The 20,904-nt window shown below is 28.5% G+C and overlaps 1 protein-coding gene across 7 annotated transcripts in view; it reads right to left on the bottom strand.

Annotated features, from left to right (window-relative positions):
- Window positions 1-489: 489 nt before the first annotated feature.
- Window positions 490-20,904, bottom strand: part of LOC117179492 (very low-density lipoprotein receptor-like) — an 89,781-nt gene continuing 69,366 nt past the window's right edge. For 2 of the 7 annotated variants that reach the window (XM_033371351.1, XM_033371355.1), the window contains exons 4-11: window positions 19,601-19,720; window positions 17,162-17,284; window positions 12,875-13,309; window positions 8,659-8,970; window positions 8,214-8,514; window positions 4,896-5,668; window positions 3,894-3,977; window positions 490-825 (exon numbers count right to left, since the gene is read on the bottom strand). In XM_033371351.1, the coding sequence (XP_033227242.1) occupies window positions 512-825; window positions 3,894-3,977; window positions 4,896-5,668; window positions 8,214-8,514; window positions 8,659-8,970; window positions 12,875-13,309; window positions 17,162-17,284; window positions 19,601-19,720 (2,462 nt within the window). In that variant the 3' untranslated portion in view covers window positions 490-511. The remainder of the gene's footprint in view (window positions 826-3,893; window positions 3,978-4,895; window positions 5,669-8,213; window positions 8,515-8,658; window positions 8,971-12,874; window positions 13,310-17,161; window positions 17,285-19,600; window positions 19,721-20,904) is intronic. The other 5 variants (XM_033371352.1, XM_033371353.1, XM_033371354.1 and 2 more) reach the window with 5 other exon arrangements.

Below are 20,904 nucleotides of genomic sequence, written 5' to 3'. Positions count from 1 at the left end.
ATACCGCTTTACCCACTTGCTGACGAACGACGATGATTTTCCCATGTACTTTGCAGCTTGATTGTGAGACAATTTGGGACCTTTTGGGTGGGAACAAAGGTATACGTATACGTACGTATACACTTCGCGAAGCGCGAAGCGTATACGGAACTCATTTTTTGTAACGTGGTAACAAGATGAGAATTGAAAGCAAACTGAATGTTAAATCAAAAAGCATGAAAGAGGGAGCTCTTCTTAATATTTCGACACCAAAATCATGTCGATACACCTTACCGACTGCGAGTAAAGCCACCCACGCTTTAACTTGACAGACTGTAATTGAGAACCTTACAAATTGAAAAAAATATCATTAAAATTTTATGCAATTTTAATAGTTTAAACAGATAGATCAGAGGTCTGCTCAATTTATAGATAGAAATTTTACAAGAATTGAAGTTTATAAGGCTTTTCAAATTGGCATGTTTACAATTTTAAAAGATTTCAGCGACCTTAAATTTGTAATATTTTTTTCTTATTTAATACTTATATTTAATTTAAATGAAAAATGTTGTCTCACTTCTTCTCCAACGCCGGCAGAAGGAAGGGGAAATCTGTTTTTCTCGAGACTGAATTGATCTTCTGTGGTTTTCCTGTACACCGGGTTGTCGAAATTCATGCTGGTGACATTGCGATGCAAATAATGCCTGTAGCACAAAACTGCTACGAGTGCCAGAAGCAGAAGTCCCAGAGAAACTACACCTATCACAATTCCAGCGACTAGACCACGATCAGAAGGTTCCTTTGTTGAGCTTGTATTTCCATCAGTATCAGACGGACTCGCCGGACCTGAGAAATAAACAATTTTTAATTTAATTATTCAAAAAAAAAAAACGATTCGCCTCAAAAGAAACTTTCTAGCATTTAAACAAACAAAGAACACCATTTTACAACACAAAAAAGCTCGTCAAATCTATTTTTTCTCTTTAAAGCATTTTCTATTTTGTTTTAATTTTTAAATCTGTTAACGTTTTCAAAAAGAGAAACTTTCTATTTCTTTTTTAAAAATATAATTTTTTAATCGTTTAGAAATTGAATTTATTTAGAAGAATATAAATTAAAAAGTTGGAACATTTAGATTTCAAGAATGAGGTAGACGTGTGCAAAAAAATTCGAACCGACATTGAGCGCAATTTGAATGTCGAAAAACTGATATTCGATCAGTGCTACGATTGAATCAGCTTTTTCGAGTTAATCAGTCGGCTTTAGATTGTCGAAAATCCAATGAGCGACTGACCAAAGACACTTTAAGTTCTTAATTTATAATTATAATTCTAAGAATCTAAATCCATGCATATATGATGCAGATTGCAGATCCAGAGAGATATAAACCTAATCTGTGTCAATCTACTTGGTTAATATTGCCTGACCCATATATAGTCCAACAATAAACAAATACGTGTCGTTAATTTTTATTGAAATTTGTTTATACGATTACTTAATAACCAGTAGAAATAAATCCTTAGATGTTATTCATCTAAAAATTTGTAAAATGTTTTTTAAACGCTTCACAGGTTTATAATATTTATTTTATAACTTAATCTTATCAAGGCAGCATTATAAAAAGGGAGGATCGCTACTGAAGGTTGGCCCAATATTGTGTCATTATTTATTACCCTAGCTTTATTTTAATTTTTTTTATCAAATAACAGTTTAAAAAAAATTTTTATTCTAAATTTCTAGCATTTGGATTAATATTTCGGGATTGAGAAATTTCAGTTCATATTGAATATATGTACCTCAAATCTTTATTAATTCGTATAATACTGAATTAAAATTGTTATCAATTGTATCCTATAATATTTTTGTAAAATATTTGTGATGAAGTTAAACGAAATTTTTAAATGAACTTTAAGGGCATGTGACACAGCTAAATACCTATATTACCGACCTCACTTTTTCAGTTCACTAAATGTTTTTTTAAACCTAAGAACTTTTTTTATAAATAAAATATCAAGCTGAAACTTTGGAAAATGTATTAGAGTACAATAAAGTACGTTTAGGTACTGCATTTTGGTAGGAACTTCACTGAAAATTATTTTCTCTTTTTCTGAACCTCGAAATTTTTTGAACGTTCCAACTTTTTTTATACATAAAATATCGGTCTCAAACTTTGAGAAATTAAAGAGCCGAAAGAAAATTACGTTTAAGTACAAATCTTAATAATAAAAGATGTAAAAAAAATTGGTTTGACGATATTTTGTGTATAAAAAAAGTTGGAACGTTCAAAAAATGTCGAGGTTCAGAAAAAAGAGAAAATAATTTTCAGTGAAGTTCCTACCAAAATGCAGTACCTAAACGTACTTTATTGTACTCTAATACATTTTCCAAAGTTTCAGCTCGATATTTTATATACAAAAAAAGTTCTTAGGTTCAAAAAAACATTCAGTGAACTGAAAAAGTGAGGTCGGTAATATAGGAATTTAGCTGTGTCACATGCCCTTAATAAGAGAATCTATTTTGGTAGAAAATATACCTATTTTGTCAAAAACTTGTATTTTAGTGAAAATTAACTTTTTTGAAAATTCAACTGTTTTTTTTTAACAATTTTGTTCTTTTGTCATGAAATTTTAATAATTTGGTTGAAAAATATACTATTTAAGAACAATTATTTTTGTAATAAATTCAATTGGTTTTAATTTAAAAATCTTTTTTTAAAATAACTATTATATTTTTTATTAAAAAAGATAAACTGTTAACCGAAAATTTAATGGTTAAATTATTAGTTCAAACGATTAATGTTTAATCAAAGAGATGAATTTTCAACTAAAACAATAGAATATTCAATTAGAATAGTTATATTTAAAAAAAAAACAACTAATTTTGATCCTAAAAAATCTAATTTAAAAAAAAAATACTTACAGTTTTAAAAAAAGTGAGGAATTTTTAACTGAAATGATAAAACTCCAAATGTAATAGTTGCGAATTTTAAACCAAAAAGATGAATTTTCAATGAAAATGATGAATCTTTTACTAGAATACTTTAATTTTCAACAAAGAGAATTAATTTAAAAACCAACGAATTTTCTACTAAAAAATATAAATTTTCAACGAAAAAACGCAAACTTTTTTGATTTAAAAATATAGGACCAGACAAACGGGTTTTAATGCTTCTTATTTAACTTCCCAAATTTTTAATTCGATATCGCGTTTCGCGTGAACGTAAGCTGGGATTGAAAAAAATGTAAAAAAAAATTCAAATAAATAATTATTTTTATTAAATTTTATATTGAAAGAAAGCATGTACAAAAGTATCCAATACGAAATTTTTCGACGTACGTCCAATAGGAAATACCATATTCGATCCGACAAAATGCACACGCCTAAAATCAGGGATTATATAATTTCGAAAGCTTCTATCTTCGGGAATTAAATTTGAATGTCCGTATAATGTTAAAATGGATCTATTTTTAAATGCTCATGAAGAAGGAAAATCCATGGATAATAAAATAAAATTGTGAATCTAAAAATATTTGAATAGCCCATGCAATAAATGTATCTATATCGTGAATATTAATCCACTTCGTGCGGAAATACTTATTAATTAAGAAACTGATACAAAGCGAATGCACTGCAAATTTTTTTAGTAAGATGCTGTACTAAAGACGTGAACTTTATATCCACGTAAGATGAATAAATAAAAAATAAACGAATGTGACAATATGAAATTGAAGTTTGAAAAGTTCTGGACTTTGGCTTCAATCTTGCTTCCTATTTTTATAAATAAGTTACTAAAAGCATACAAAAATAACTTTTTAAACTGAATATCTGATAAAACAATAATAAATACTATTACTTTACAAATTCCAATTTCATTTAGAAAACTATCCTTGAAATGAAACCAATGCATTACTTACTGGTACTTGCGGTAACGTTGAGAGGCTCAAGCTTCTTGAATGGCTTGATAACCTCTATTGTCGTAGGTGCTACTGTTGTTGTTACTGGAATACCCCATTTTCATGCAACATCGATGCAAATAAAAATAATAAATATCAAAACATCGATAAGCGAGTAATGCAAAAATAATAATTGCAACGATAATGAATAAATATGCAAATAAGACAAATACGTCGCACAAAATCATTATCGAAACTACCTATGAAAATTAGAATTTCCCATCTTTAAGTAGTGAAATAGAGCTTCCCAAACATAATTGACAGACGAATCGAATGTAAATTCTTCTATTTAAAAAAAATGAAAATGAGAACCAAAAATCCTCAGGGTAGCCATTCAAATAATGAATGAATCAAAATTAAACAATTTTTAACTATGAGCCTCTGAAAGAATTTTATATACTTAAGTCAACCCTGAATGAGGACCACAAATTCTACATTTCCAGTGAAAAATGTTTACCAAAAATAAATGCTCGAATGGAGGTACTTAATTTCTAATTTAATGCTGCGCAGACCGCGGTTTATGGAATTGGTATCCTTCAAAATTGAATAAAACCTAACAAGCCTTTGAAACAAATAACTGAAAGCTGAAAAAATTCGAAGAAACAATTAAATTTATAATCCTCTAGTTTATCGTTTGTGACCTAAGCATTTAAAATTCTAGAAATCGAATACTAGTTTGGATTAATAAAATTTCGGGTCTTTGCATTTCTTTTTTAGTTTTTCAATGTTTCGGAAAGGCCTGAATTTAAACAATTTTTAATTACAATTGAAAAATCCGATTTCTAGTCCTCATATTGAAATTAAGTACCCCTCGCCCGAATGTGTAACTACATTTAAAAATAATCATGCAATACCAAACATTAAATTGTCATTCCTCCGACTCTGTGCAGTACAAACTAAATGAAATGCACCTGATCACGAGAGAGTCCATGAGCATTGAAAAAATCCGAAAACACTTCTTACCGTTCTCGACACACATCAGTCCGTCCGGCAACAACCTGAGACCATCTGGACAAGCGCAGCTGAGAAGTGGCGACCTCGAATTAATTTTAGGAGCAGGCAAACACAAATGACTGCAATGTCCATTCACAGCCTGGCACTGATTAATTCCATCAGGCTGACGATAAGGATGATAAACATGAACTACCATCGGATGTTGTTGAGATCTCAACGATGTTATTGACTCCACATCTTTTCCAGTGAATTTATTCGCTTTGAAGATCGTCTCTTTGTCCCAGTCGGTCCAGTAAACGTAATCTTCAAAGGTTGTAATGCTGAAGGGATGTCGCAACGTATCAGGGGAGTATAAAATCGTCCTTCTCCCTGACCCATCGTAATTACACGAAGCGATGATGTTCAATTTAGCATCAACCCAGTAAACTTTCTTTCCAATTAGGTCGAGAGTTAACCCATTTGGCCATTTTACTTCAGTTCCAACAATTACTGAACGGTGTGATCCATCCATTCCAGCTCTCTCGATTCGGGCTTCATCGCCCCAATCAGTCCAGAACATCCAGCCCTCCAATGGATTCAAAGCAATCGCTCTTGGTTCTTGCACGCGATCCGTGATCAAAGTTTTCCTCATGTTGCCTTCGAAGTTGGCTAATTCAATCGTGTTTTTCTCGGCGTCGGTCCAGTAAATGTGACTGTAAATCCAGTCCACGGCGAGACCGTCGGAAGTCGTCATGTCTTTATCGATCACTGCTGTTCTTTCGCTTCCTTCGTCAATTGGTGCTCTACAAAAAATTCATCATCAAAATGAGGGTGAAGAAAATGGGTGACTAAATTCAGGAAGGTCAACTGGACTGGCAATCTGTAAAATGACCGGGATTTCTTTGAAACCGGGAAAATGCGCGGAATTTACTTTTAGAGTAAGCTTTTACTATAGTTTACTTTTAAGTATACAAATTTAACAAAGATTTTAAAGATTTAGAAGTATATCAAAGATTGCACAAAGATTTCATTCAAATTCAAAACCTTCATAAATTAGCAATATTAGGTCATACATCTTCAATATTGAACATAACACTGAATTTTCATTATTTTGAAATTGCAATAAGATTCTACAAATTTATATCAAATTGAAAGCCTTCTTAGTTGCGCAGTTTTATGTTTCAAGTCGTCAATATTAAATAACCAGAAAAAAGATTTTTTCAAGTAGAAGAGTTTTGAATTGAAAGTGCGGAATAATTCCAGATTGAAACATTAATAATGGTCGTTTTCAATTTTAAATGATTAAAAGTTACATGAAATCTAAAAATAAACCTCAAAAATCTGTGTATTAAAAGTTAAAAGTTGAGTGAATTAAAAATTAAAGCCTTTTAATACTTTGATTATTATTATTATTATTTCAGCCCCATCAAAATCGAATAATTTCATATTAAAACATTTCAAACTGGAAGCATAAATTATGAGCACTTGAAATTGAATTGGAACGTTACTGTGCAACTTCCAATTGAAACCTTTCATAGTTAAATAATTTTTAATTGAAAGGATTGAAAATTCAACAACTTTACTTGCAGTTTAAAGTTTTATATTTATAAGTTTAAGCTAGTAGCGTGAAAAATTCAATAATTTTGATTTGACTCCTACAATTTAAATTTTGAATTTGAAATTTCTTGCAGGGTGATCTCTATCTTTATAATCTTCATCTCCCGGCATTCTCCCGGTGGACATTCGATGATTTCTCCCGTTCAAATTCAAATTATTTAAGATTATCACTTTGAAAAACGACAATATTTTTGATGCAATTATAAGGAATTTAACTTGTGTAATTTCTTGATAAATGCGTTTAAATTTAGGTAATTAAAAATTGGGAGTGTTTAAAATTAAAACATTTTAAAATCGAAACTCTCAAAATTGAAAAATCTCAGACTTAAATTTTTTGAATTGGAACATTTCATTGGAAAGGAGTTAAATTGTGTCATTTGTAATACAAAACGTTCAAAATTAAAATTTTTTATTTTTAATTGAAAAATCTCGAAATCTTATGATTTCCAATTAAAATTTAGAAGAGAGAACTCTATCAGAACGTTAAAAATGTACTGTTTTTAGATTCAAATTTTGAAAAGTGTATAATTTAAAATTCCAGGGAATTTAAATTGTATTATTTCTAATTAAAATGGTTGAAAATTGAATTTTACATTTAGAAATTGAAAATTAAATTGAATCTTTCCAAGTAAAAGATTCTGAAACTCTAGAATTTAAAATTGTTATTAAATAATAAATTATAATTGGTCATTAAAACTGATTGGGAATTTATTCTAAAATCAAAAAAATAAATAAATAAATTGAATTACCCTAAAAACATAGAAAATAAATAGTAATTATAAATAAGAAACATATAAAATGAAAAAAATTATAATCCGGAACATTGAAACTAAAGAACTGAAAAAATGTTAAACACTAAAAAATTGTGATATTAAAATTTTTTATTCTAAACGCTTGAAAATTTCAATTATTTTAAGTAAACTTAAGTCGTTTAAAAATTAATAATTTTTGAATTGTTAATTATACTTTCTAAAATTTAACTTTAATTACAAACTCAAAATTATGAAAGGGTAAAATTGAATATTTAGTATTCAACAGTAAAATTCAGAACTTAAAAATTGTAACCATTCAAAATTAAAGAAAGTTTTCAATTATTGAAGTATCAATTTTAGATAGTTCAATTTTCTCTATTTTTATTTTGAACACAATTTTTATTTTTTTAATTTCAAATCGTTTAATTTTTTACACTGGCATTGGAATTATTATTCATTCTTAAAATTTTCCAATAAAATATTTTTCAATTTGAAATTATTTACTTGTTTAAATCTTTAACTAAGAATCGGACAATGCTTAAATATTACATTGAGAATTATAAAAATATTACAGAATAAGATCAGCTGAGAGAAAAATAATAAATTTTTAATTGTGCCCGAAAAAGTCGCATGAAAAAGGCCCTTACAGGCGGTAAATCTGGAAAAAATTTACTTAATAACAATTTAAATGCTATAAGACGAGCTAATTATGAAATGCGATAAATCTCCGGTATAATATTTCTGTCCTGACTTTACCCCAGTTCTCCGGGGTGGGTGACCACCCTGGTTTCGCATTAGAGTCGTTAATTCATATAATTGGAAATTCTTTTATTAAAACTTTTAATGATAAATTGTGTGGTTTTCAAAACTTGAATTTACACCTTTTAATGACAAAGGAAACAAAATGAAAACCGGGAAACTCCCGCGAAAAGTCTAAGCACTTTTTTCTCGAAAAAAACGTTTACTTCAGTGAACCTACTTGTAAATCTTCTTCTCACTGACATCACTCCAAAAGATCATTCCTGTTCGAAAAACGAAATCAAGAGCTGTTGCCATTTTGGTGTCGTTAACGATTGCAGTCATTTCTTGACGATCAAGGGCCACTTTTCTGATATCATGACGCTTTGCGAAAAGTAAACTCGCGTGACCCTCTGATGCTTTACACCGGGTTAAATTTCTCGGGTCTCTCAGGTATCCAGCCGCACAACTACATTTAAAAGTCCCCTTTTCATTGAAACAATACTGGGAACAGGTTCCTGGTTCCTGGCACTCGTCAATATCTGAAAAAAAATTCATTTCGTTCACACATTTCCCTCAGGTCTTCCAGCGATATTGTAATTTAAAAACAAGTGATATGTGATAATAAAGCGCCTTAATTCCCATTTATACCTGAATAATCTAGGAATCATTTTCAAAATATTTACCATCGCAAGTTCGATTGTCAATCAGCTTATATCCAGGATTGCAATCACACCTATATCCAATAGGAAGATCCACACAGACTTGAGAACATCCTCCGTTATTTTTCAAGCATTCATTAAGACCGCAAAGTTCATTACTTTCATCTTCCCAACCAATGCAATCGGGTTTTTTATTGCAGACGTTCTCAAGCGGTATACAGGATCCCGGACTACATTCAAACTCAGTAGCTGGATCACAAGTTTTCACCTTTGAAGTACAATTTTTCTCGTCGCTTCCATCCCCGCAATCTGTTCTTCCATCGCAATATAGATGACCTAAAAAAAGAAGTGATGACAATGTTTTAAACAATTTTTCAAAATTAAAAGCTTCCATATCTTGGACGATTTTGAAATGTACATTCTTATATTGAAAATGTTTCAGTCTGAATTATTTAAAAAGTTGAGATCTTTCATTAAATTATGATTTTTTCAAATTTGTATGCTATTTCAATTTGAATAACTTTAAATAACTTGAACTTGAATAACTTTAACTTCATTTTGTATTACTAGGCTTTTAAATTTGAGTATCTTTTATATTTTGAATATATTAAAAGCGATTTTATTCATCGCTTTATTCTAAACGAGCTTAATTATATAATTAAATCCATATTGAAAAAATGAAAACTTCTTTTAATTTTCAATAAAACGATTTGAAGCGAAATATTTCTCTTTCAGATTGAAAATCCCGGAAATACTTTAAAATTGAGATCGCAGAACATTGCTGGCGCATTTAGTCAGCTCAATTGAAGAGTTCTTAGAGTCTACTTGAATGAGCAAATTGCTGAATCAACGTTCTTCGGTATCGAATCTTTTGTCTTTCGGGTCAATTAAAGTTTATAACTCGAATAATTGATTTGTCCTCAATCATTCCTAATGAGATTTATTATTTTTTAACAATAATAAATACCGATATTTGGGTTAGGGATTAACTTGCCTATCTGACAAGTTCTGGAATATTAAAGTGTCGAGAGATTTGTACATAAGAAAATACGATATTTTATCCTGACTTCTTCAACTTATAAAGTGAACCTTTTTCTGAGACGGAATTGAACTTTTGAATACTTTAATGGGGATAAGAACTCTGATGAAAAATATAATGAGACGTCCATCAATGTAGTAAAAACGTGGATTCTTTACGGAATTATGATATTTTGTTGATGTTGAATTTCTTGACGTGAATAAAATAAAGGTATTTTATAAATTAGAGGATTTTTGACATGAAAATCAGAATTTAAATAACAAAGAGGTGAAATTTGGAAGCCTTATATTTTAAATGCTATTAAATTTCAAAGGATAACAATTTTTTAACTGAATAAAAAAAAACGCCTGAAAGTTTAAACCCAACGTTAAGAGGGATTCAAAATTTTAGGTTATTTAAATTTTAAGTTTAAGAGACAATACAAATTTAACTATATTATGTTATTAGCAACAATCAGGATGGCTGCTTAAAGATAAAAAAAAAACTGCCGATCAATTATCGATTATAAAAAAATCCCGGTCATTAAAATAAAAGATCCAACCTTTGGAAGATAAAAATGGTTGAATTTGAAGAAATCAAAAATAGCATTTAAATAGATGAGTCAAAGTGAAACTTTTCTGAACTGGAAACATTTAAAATAAAAAAAAATCCTCTTTTAATTCAGAAAAATGTTTAAGAGTAAAAGTTCCTCCCTTTTAACTCTATACAAATTAAAGAATTTTAAATTGTATGTCGTCAAAATTTAATTGCCTATTACAGAAAACATTCAAAATGACTTTTAAATATTGAAAAGATTCCAAATTAAACAATTCTAAACTTCTATTAAAACTGAACACTCGTTTAATTAGCATTATGTTAAAACGTTTTTTATACTACAATATCAATTTTTTATTTCATTATAAAATCTATACATTTTTAAATATGCAAATACAGCCACTACTTGATGGAAGTGACGCTGCAAGAAATCGATGAACTTTCGACGTTTTTCTTTTTGAGATTTGGAAATTAGCCGATAAGGCAATAAGTATTAGTGAGTCCAAAATTGCATTGTGGCCACTAAAATTATTTTAATATTAATAAAAAAATGTTGTATTTCATAGACAATGGGCAAGGACAATATTTTTGTTAATTTATGAAAATTAAAATCTTAACTTTAGAATTAAGTTATATCATTTTTTGTACAATATACAATGAAACTGGCGTATTTTTAATAAAAAATATCAATTTCCGACTAAAAATACGAACAAAAGTTATTATTGTTCAAACTATCATGAAAGAACAAAAAATTGTTTAGGATTGTGAATCTTCTTATACACCTAATGTCTTTTGTTTAAACCATTAATTTTTGGTGAAAGATATTAACATTTAACTAAAAAAAATAATTGTTAAATTATTTTAAATATTCTTTTAAATATTCTTTTAAATATTATCATTTTTTATTAAAAATAGCAATTTTAGACGAAAAACCCTAACACAACAAAAAATTGTAACGTAACCTAAACTCCAAAAAAATTAACCCTGCCTCAAAACTAATTATTTTTAATAAAAATTAAAATTTCTAACATTTATAACGAAAAGTACTAACATAATCACACCTTATTCAAGCTTGTAAATCTTATAACTTTAAAAAAAAAATCAGGTAAAACACAAAAACAGAAACTAACTTGTTGCAAAATTGTAAATATTTTTTAAAATTTAATAATTTCTTATTAAAAATACTAATAATTTTCGACGTTTAAAATATCCAATTTTATGTTTAAAAAAACATTAACATAATCTTTACTGTGCAAAAACTGGAAATATTTTTTCAAATTATATTGATCATCACTTAAATCCATCACTAAAAACTGTTAAAATATTTCAATTTTTTAAAATCATTTGTTGTATTAAAATGAAAATTACCATTTTTCAAAACAAAAAAAAACACTAACATAATCTCGTATTATTAAAAAAGTAAACACTTTCTTTAAATTGTTTGACTTTTTTAAATACCAATTTTTTATGTGAAAGGTATCCTACAATTTTTTAGAAACAGCTGTAAACAACTTTAATATAACCTGAAACTGTTCAAATGGCAAATCGTGGGCAAACTACAATTCTTTTGTTCTACAATAACGTTAACAAAACCGAAAAAATTTATTTACTGAAAAACTTACAACCTTTGAAATCTGACCATTTGTGATTAAAAATACCCAATTCCGGTGTGAAATGCTAACATAATCTAAATTTGTTCAAGATGGGGAATCTTGATGTTGGTTTTTGTTTTGAAAATGCTAATTTTCTGTAAAAAAAACTCACACAACCTAAGAATTAACAAAAAAATAAGTCTTCTTAGAAAATTTTGAGTTTATATTTAAATTCTTTTTTAAAAATACTATTTTCCAACGAAAAGTACCAGCATAAAGCATATATAATATTTACAATAATTTATTATATAATTTAGACGTTTTTATTGAAACGCGAGACAGTATTAAAAAGAACGAATTTTTCTCAATTCGAATAAGGTTTTACATGATTTTTGTTATTAAAAGTTAGTATAAAATTTGTAGATTTGAATTAGAAAATTTTAAATTGATACAAAACGCGAGATTTTCGATACATTTAGTTGCTTCATTTAAAAAAAAAGATTACTAATTTATTTCTCAATTTTCCCTTACAATAAAGTATTGAAACCACATTTTCTTTCACAAATTATTATTAAAAGTTAGTATTAAATTTGTAGATTTTAATTAGCAAATTTTAAATTGATATAGAACTCTTTAAATTAGTGCAAATCTAATCAGTTTTGAATAAAAGTGAATGCGAGATTTTCGGTACGTTTCGTGGCTTTACTTTTTTTAAAAAGACTAATAATTTATTTTTCAATTTTCTGCAAAGTATACTATTTAATCTACACTGTCTTTCACCCATGTAAAGAGTATACTTCATTAATAAAAATCTTTAATTAACTTATTATTACAGTTAATCGAATTAAAACGTCTTACTATCAAAATTGTTGAATTTGCAAACAAGTTTTATTTTTATTTGCTTAAGCCTTTAAAAATGTTGAAGTTTCAAAATGAACGATTATGAAAAACGAACAAGAATCCTGGTAAAAAAAATAAATTTACTGCCATTACCAGGTTTTTTACCGATCTGAAAAAATTTCCGGTCATTTGCCGGTTAACCAGCCCAGAAAGTATCCTGATAAAAATCACCAACCTGATATACATGATCGATCTCTACACTGGAATTGATCAGCCCTGCAGGAAATGTTGTGACACCTTTCCAAGGATTCGTCAGCTCCATTTGAACAATCCTTGTCGCCGTCACAAACCCAACTTTGGTGGATGCAAGTAATCCTGTCTCCACAGTCGAATTCGTGTTCTGCACAGTGACTATTTTTTCCATCTGGTAGATTTTTACACCCCATTTCGTCAGAATGATCTGGGCAATCAAAATCTCCATCGCATCGCCATTTGGACGTGATACAATAGTTTGGAGAACAAGCGAAATCCATGCCATCGCGACAAGCAATTGTTCCACAATCTTTCTCATCACTTCCATCTCCACAATCATCGTCGTTATCACAAACCCAACGTCTATGGATGCAATGTTTATTTGCACAAGTAAACTCATCGGATCGACAAGTATCGTCTGTGAAAGAAAACAAAATTATTTACATTTATTGGATTCATTATTACCTTTTAATAAAAAAAAGAGCCAGCTTACTTCTTTCCCTTGATTTCAAAAGTACAGGTGGATCAATTTTCAAAATTGAAGAATTCAACATTTTTTAAATTAAGGATCTGAAAGCGGAATTTGTAAATAGAAATTTAATAATTATTAGATTCGACAGCACTCAAATTTAAGGAATTAAAATATTAAGGACTCTTCAAATCAATTATAGAAAGATGGATATAGAAATATTTTAAAAATCGATAGTCTTTACATTTTTTAAATATAATTTTTGGTACCTTTTAATTTACATAATTTTATTTTATTATAAGTAGTAAGCCGACACTAATGATAAAAATTACTTTTAAAAACATAACTTTAGAAATGGAACAAGATTGCAAAAATATAAGCAGCCATGCAAAGCAGTAGACGAAAAAGCAATTAATTCTATAAAAAATGATCACTTTTAGAAACTATCGGCAAAATTAAAATTTCTCAGAACCAGTTGAAATTTTCAAACATTCAGTTTTTAATATTTTTTAGTTTAAAACTCGACTTGTTAAGCGAAGTGAAATTACTTTTTCCCAGAGAAGGAAAGTCTGTCGTTAAAATTTATGAACAAACTTACAATATAATTATGAGTAGAGGAAAATTACAGAGAGAAATTTATTGAAGTGAAAAATAATCAATATTGGGTCATTAATAAATATCGGGTCGTTGGTTTAAAACGTAATTGGTGAACAAATTAATTCATTTATGAGTCTATGGTAATTAGTAAATCAAAGATTCGTGAGCATAAAAAATTAGTAAGTTCTACACAAAAATCATGTAATTAATACTTCGATGAGGATGATGAATTTGTTTGGCCCATGTTCTTCGTGATTTTATTCTATATATTTGAATGAATACTTTAATCCCAACACTTATAATTAATATTGTAAAAATTAATTAATATAAAAATAGAGTTTCTTCAGAAATCGATTGATTGTTTTTAGAAAAAACATTCAAAATTCTGAAGGACTTTCAATTTTGGGCCCCAAAACTTGAATGACTAGAAAATATGAAGGATACTAATTTCAAGAAATTTTAAACTTATTTGAAAATAAATTCAATTTTTAAGACTTTAAACTTGTTTGATATTTAGTTCCAAAATTTTATTTTTCAATTTGTTTTTGAGGAAAGAATTTACAATGAAAAAGAGTTTGAAAAAATAAAAAAAAGTATTTTCCCCCGGTAAGTAGTTGCAGCCCATAAAGTGTCAGACAGGAGAGTGGAATCTACAAGGCCTTACTAATGCTAGACTTTTCTACTGAAGAACGGTTTGGAAAGGATCTTGTTGAAAGAATTCGTGAAAAATGGAGGCTGAGTTTTTAAATTTTATTTCAAATTCGTGTTCCCTTATTGAAAATTTATTTAAATAATTATGAAGCAACGAAAATATCAGCCCTATCAAATGTTATTTTGTTGCTAAGTTGACAAATTTAATGTAAAATAAAGCTTTGAAAGCATGCAGAATGGAAGAATATCAACATTAAAAATTAATACGCGCTAAATTGAGTACAAATAAACAAGTGATATCTTTCAAAGTTGGACAGCATCCAAAATTTAAATAAAAATCCAAAAGTAAATGCTTTCAAGTTTGAAGGAATCCTCAAAAGCATAAGAAAGGAACAAAAAAAGGAATTCAAATTTGAAATACCTCTAAATTTTTAAGGCGAAAAAATTGAATTCAAATTTCAATTAAGATGAATTAAAAATGTCGTAAGTTTAAAAATCAATACGTAAAAGGAACGATATATAATCTATAATATTTAAAAGAACCAAATTTTCAAGTTATTCAAATATAAAAGTTTGAAAAAATCCAATTTGTAAAGGCAACTAAATAAAGGCAACTAAATTAAAAAATTTTTAAAATTTGAAATAAACTCAAATTTTACAGATATACAAACTTCGAAGGCATCCGAACAAGCCACAAAACTTAAAACTATTGAAGTACACAGAAACTTTTTTGGATTCATACTCCTCAATGGGTCATTACAAAACTGGTAATATGCTAAAGTAGCAAGACGTGTTTTTTAGCCAATTCACGAACGCTACATGGGGTAATTTGTCTTTTAAATCCTGGTTAGATCACGCGGTAGTGCTTCGAGTTTACAACCGGAAAGTCTGGGCTCGATTGATGCTTTTTGCCGTTTTTAAAATTTTTTTAATTCACATTTTTTATATCGACTGAATATTAAGTTTATTCAAATCAAGCAAAAATATTAATTTTGAACCATTTTTTTCATATGAAAAAATTTAAGTTGTTAACTTTCACCATTTTTACTGCAAGACATTTTTATAGAAATTTTCATTTTTTCATTGAGCGGGACATTTTTATTTTGGGTTTTATTGTTTTCATATGATATAAAAATAAAATATATAAAAATAGTGTAAAAAGAATAAAATATATAATCAGATATAAAGAAATCTGTAAATAAAATGATATGAAAATAGAATTTTAATAAAAAGCATTTTCTATTATTATTATTGTTATTATTATTATCATATTAATATATTTTGAAACTGGGGTAACGAATGATATTTTAGAACATAAAATTGCATTGGTAATTCGAATTTTCCAAGGATATCGTGGCACTGACTTATCCTTGAAATATCCGCGTTAAAAGTGTAGGTTGAAAAAGCCAATTTCTACATACAACAAAAATGGTTAAAAATGAATATTTTGGTTTGATTTAAATAAATTTAATATTCAATTAGAATAAAAAACGATTTTAATGCAAAAAAAAAATTGACAAAAAATGCAGGCAGCAAGAATTGAACCTAGACTCCCCAGCCTCGGTCTATGTTAAGTACGTAGGTTTTTTGACACTTTGCGGCACATGACCATATTGGACCAACTATTTTGAATTTTAGAATTTTTCATTCAGATTCGTAATCAACGACAAACACAACCCCCGAAACCCCATTTTGAAGGCACGGAACTTATTTTTACATTTGTATGTCCGCCACATTGTATGTGCCATTTTGATTTTTTTTTTAAATTCAAAGATTTGTAATCAGCGACCATAAAAAAACCTTCCGTGCATGAAGTTTCAAACAATTCGTATGTAAGGGACAAATGCATGCTTGAAAGGGTCAAAATACGATTTTCACGAGAATGGCTGAGAAGAGTATCTTATTGCTTTAACATATTACAAGTTTGGTACTATGAGAGGAGTATGAATCCAAACAAAATTCCGAAGAATGTAAAGACATTTATGTAAGCATAAAAAGACATGCAAATTTTAAATATATTCAAATTCAAAAGCCTCTGATTTTGAAAGCCATACAAGTGTAAAATTTACCAAATTTCAAAGGAACTGCAATTGCAAAGATATAAAAATGTTGAAAGACATTTTAATTAAAAGACCTTCAATTATAAAATGCGTCCAAATTAAAATTCGATCCATATTTTAAGCTTCTACATACACTTAAAAGGATAGGCAAAACGAAAATTAAAACTCTCTCAATTATCCTTAAACGATCTTTCTAATTAAAATGTCTTCTTCGAATTCAACATTTTTCAAATCACCAATTAAAATAGAGTTAGTTTAAGTCGAGATAATTAAATCGCAATTTATTTGTTAAATGTATTATTCCTTCTTTCTTCTAATTATAGACACAACCCTCCTGCTATTGAACACTGTTTTCATAATAAAAGGAAATCTAATAAAAAAGATTTAAAAGAGAATAATAAATTTGAACACAGAAATATGGTAGTGATCCTATTAATAAATGATTGTGACTTTGAACGTGCAATGGATTCATGCAAAAGCGAAAAGCCCTTACTGCAATCAGCTTCATCCGACCCATCAGAGCAGTCGGGGGTTTCGTCGCACATCCACGTCAATGCCACGCATTCCCCATTTCCCGAGCGACACGTGAATTGTTCCGACGTGCAATTCTTATCTCCTATAAATGTTAACAATTGATTTGCATGAATCCCAATGAAAGTGGGTGATGATCAATCGATGACGTGCGTCCATCCCAAGGGAATAAACTCGCCATTCTGACGTGTCAATATATTAGGAGGGAAAAATGGAAAATCAATTTCCATGTCGACGTTTCAGTTTCATAAATTATAAGTCCAATGTATTCATTTCTGCATCCCAAGGGATTCTTTTTCATTTTAATTAAAACAGACTAAAAAAATCAAGAACTTTTCATCAGTGGAAACCCATTACTTTTATTATTCAACCTTTTTATTTGCATAATAATAGCAATTTTTATTTGACCGAAATTGGACTAAATTATTCAATTAAAATAACAAAAAGAACATATAAACTGAGAGTGAATAATTAGTATTTTGAAATCAGCATGAATAAGCGAAAATGTCCCATGCAACAGCCGAAAATTTATAATTAATAGGGCAACCTACACCCTTCGGGATTTTGTTTGGATTCATACTCCTCCCAGCAATAGTTCGTTATCAAAATAATTGTAATATGCTACAGTAATAAAATACCCTTTCAACTCACGAACTCACGTTTAGATCAGGCTGTAGCGCTCCCACTTTGTAACCACAAAGCACGGGCTCGAATTCTGCTGCCGGCATCTTTTGAACACTTTTCTTTATGTGACCTCTAAGCGGCCTTTTTTATGTCAAATTCTTATTTTTCTTTATTCAATTGATATTTTATTATTATTTTCAAATATAAATAAATAGTAAAATAAAATTATATAAAATAGAATAAGCATAAAAGACAATTCAACTATTATTATAAGTCATTTCCCGGGTTATAAAACAATTTCACGGTTATTGAAATAAAGAAATTAGAACTCTTAAACTGATTTTTTTATTTTATTTGAAGTACTTCAACTAAACTGCAAAATGACGCACTCAAAAAAGAACTCTTTTAAATTTTAAACTTTTACAATTGAGGCTTAAAACACATTTTTAATTCAAACGGTCAATAATAATTTGTGCGCATAACTTGGAAGCTTTTAACACTGTCCAATTTAACCATTTTAAATTAAATGCCATTAAAATTCATACTTTCAATTTTTAACTTTTATCAAATGAAAAGTTCAAAGAATTCTGATTAACAAAAAAATCAATTATTTAAAACATTTAAAATGATTTTTATTTTAAGTAGTTTCAAATTAATAATTGTTCAATGGTTATTTAGACATAAAAATTCAACACTTTCAATCATAAATTAAAAATTGCTTAATGACAAAATAAAAATTGTAACGTTGAAAGTTAAATGTTAGCACTCTAAAATTATAACCATCTAAGGCTTTCTATTTTCAAACAATTCAGCTTCAAACTATTTAGTTTCTAATATTTTATTTAAAATTTCTCTTTTGAACAAGAAAATTTAATTATGAATCTATTAACTTTAAATTTTTTAAAGCTAGAAAATAGTTTTTAAAGTTTCAATCGGACGTTTAATTTTTTTTAACTAATATGGCTTGCGAATTGAAACAGTCCATTTTTCTTATCCTTGAAATATTATCCTTAGAATATCTTATCCTTGAAATATTTTCTTTGGAAGAAATAAAGGTTTAAAAAACATATAAAAGAGTGGTTGAAAACGAATGCCTTCAATAAAAAATGAAATAAAACCAATAAAACTAGCAAAAGTGCCGGCAATACGAAAAGAGCTTGGAGTTTCCAGTAACGTACGTGGATTTTTATAAGCCTACTACTGGCAGGAGTATGTATTCAAACTAAATTCCGATGGGTGAAGGATCCCCTGGTCACAGTATAATGAAACATATTGAATAGTAAGACATGAAACATTTACAAATTGTAAAAAGCAGGTTTCGATCTAGTAATCAATAATTGAAAGGTAAATAGTACAATCGGAATAAAATTTATATTTCTAGAAATTAAGTCTGAAAATAATTTTTTTTATTTGAAGTCAAAGGTAAAGCTAATTTTAGGAATTAATTTGGTCGCTTTTAGTAATTTAGAGAGAAAGGACATAAAAATAACTATTTTAGAGGAATAGCGAAAGTTAAAATAATTCAAAATGACCTAAAAGGTAAGGTTCGTAAGGGTGGAATCCTTCGAAAGGTGGAAAATGCTTTGAAGTGGTTTGAAATGGAAATATTTTTGTCGGTGCAAAGCATGCAATTTATGAATTCTGAGACGTCGACGCTGAAAAAGTATTTTTATTTTATTCATGCTGACGTTCATCCGCAATTTCCTCTCTCCTGATGCTGATTCCTTTACGGCGTAGCGCGAGCAGACCTATGCAGATGCACCTGGCGAAAACTTACTTGGACAGTTTTTCTCGTCTATTCCGTCGGTGCAATCGTTCTGCCCGTCGCAAACCCAGGAAATAGAAATGCATTGTCCTGGAGCACACTGGAACTCCATTTCCCCACAAGATCTTGAACCTTTGATTATTTTTAATGTTAACTAGATTTACAAATAAATTTATACTACGAGGAAGGTCCTAATAATTCTCGAATAGAACTCATTTACCTTATTTTCAATTACAAAAGGTCAATTTCAATTTAAAACTAAAACTGAAAGAAGTCCAAATTTAAGAACCTCGGAATTTGAAAGAATAAATCCAAGTTTGAAAATAATAAGAATTACATTGCCTTTAAGTTTATTATTTTTAAATTTTAACGACAAGTAAGTCTGTGAACCTTCAATCAGACTTAAAATTATTCAAATTCTAAAATATACAACATTAAATTAATATTTAATATTAACAAATAATATTAATCTTCATTATTAATACTTAATATTTATGTTTTATATTTAATTTAAAATCACTAGCCACCTCATTTTATTGAATTCAAGCCAACTAAATGTGAAAGAAATCCAAATTTGAAAGCAATTCCAAATTAAAGGTATGTATTGAAAATCAATCTAAATATACAAGGTATCCAAAGTTGAAAACAATATAAATCAAAGATAGACCAATATAAATGCAATCCAAAGTTTAAAAGGCATTTAGGTTTAGAAGTATTAATAGTCCTAATAAAATCTTAACTTTTATATCATCCATATTTAAAGGTAATTTTTAATTAATAGAGTGGATTGGAAATAAAAAATTTTAAACGCTTTAAAATTTGAAAGTTGTCTAAATGTAAAAGGGCATTAACATTTTAAAGAAATAAAAATATTACAAGCATCAAAATATGAAAGCAATCCAATATTAAGCTTAAACAGCTATCATGAAAATACATTTTTAACAGCCGTCCATTTTACAATTTTGATACTTTTCACATTTATAGACTTTTAGATGCCTCAATATTAGTTCTGAAGTACATCCCAATTTACATCCTCAAGATTTCAACAGCATCAACATGACAGTGGCAGCCGACAGAATACCCTTTTAAGTGACGTTTAAATCCAATACATTCTTAATTTGACGAAAATACTATTTTGAAAGGCTTCCTATTTAAAAAGTCTCCAAAAGAATCTATACCAGCAAGAGATAAACTTTTAAAAGTCGTAAAATTCAAGATATCCGCGTTTCAAAATTCAATTAAATAACCCTATTATCAGGTAATTCTAATTAAAATTTCTTTATCGCCCGTACATAAAACCTCTTCAATTGTTAATT

Source organism: Belonocnema kinseyi, chromosome 9 (assembly GCF_010883055.1).
Source record: "Belonocnema kinseyi isolate 2016_QV_RU_SX_M_011 chromosome 9, B_treatae_v1, whole genome shotgun sequence".
Taxonomy (NCBI): Eukaryota; Metazoa; Arthropoda; class Insecta; order Hymenoptera; family Cynipidae; genus Belonocnema; species Belonocnema kinseyi.
The sequence above is the reverse complement of the archived record's forward strand: the minus strand, read 5'-3'. Positions and strand labels throughout refer to the sequence as shown.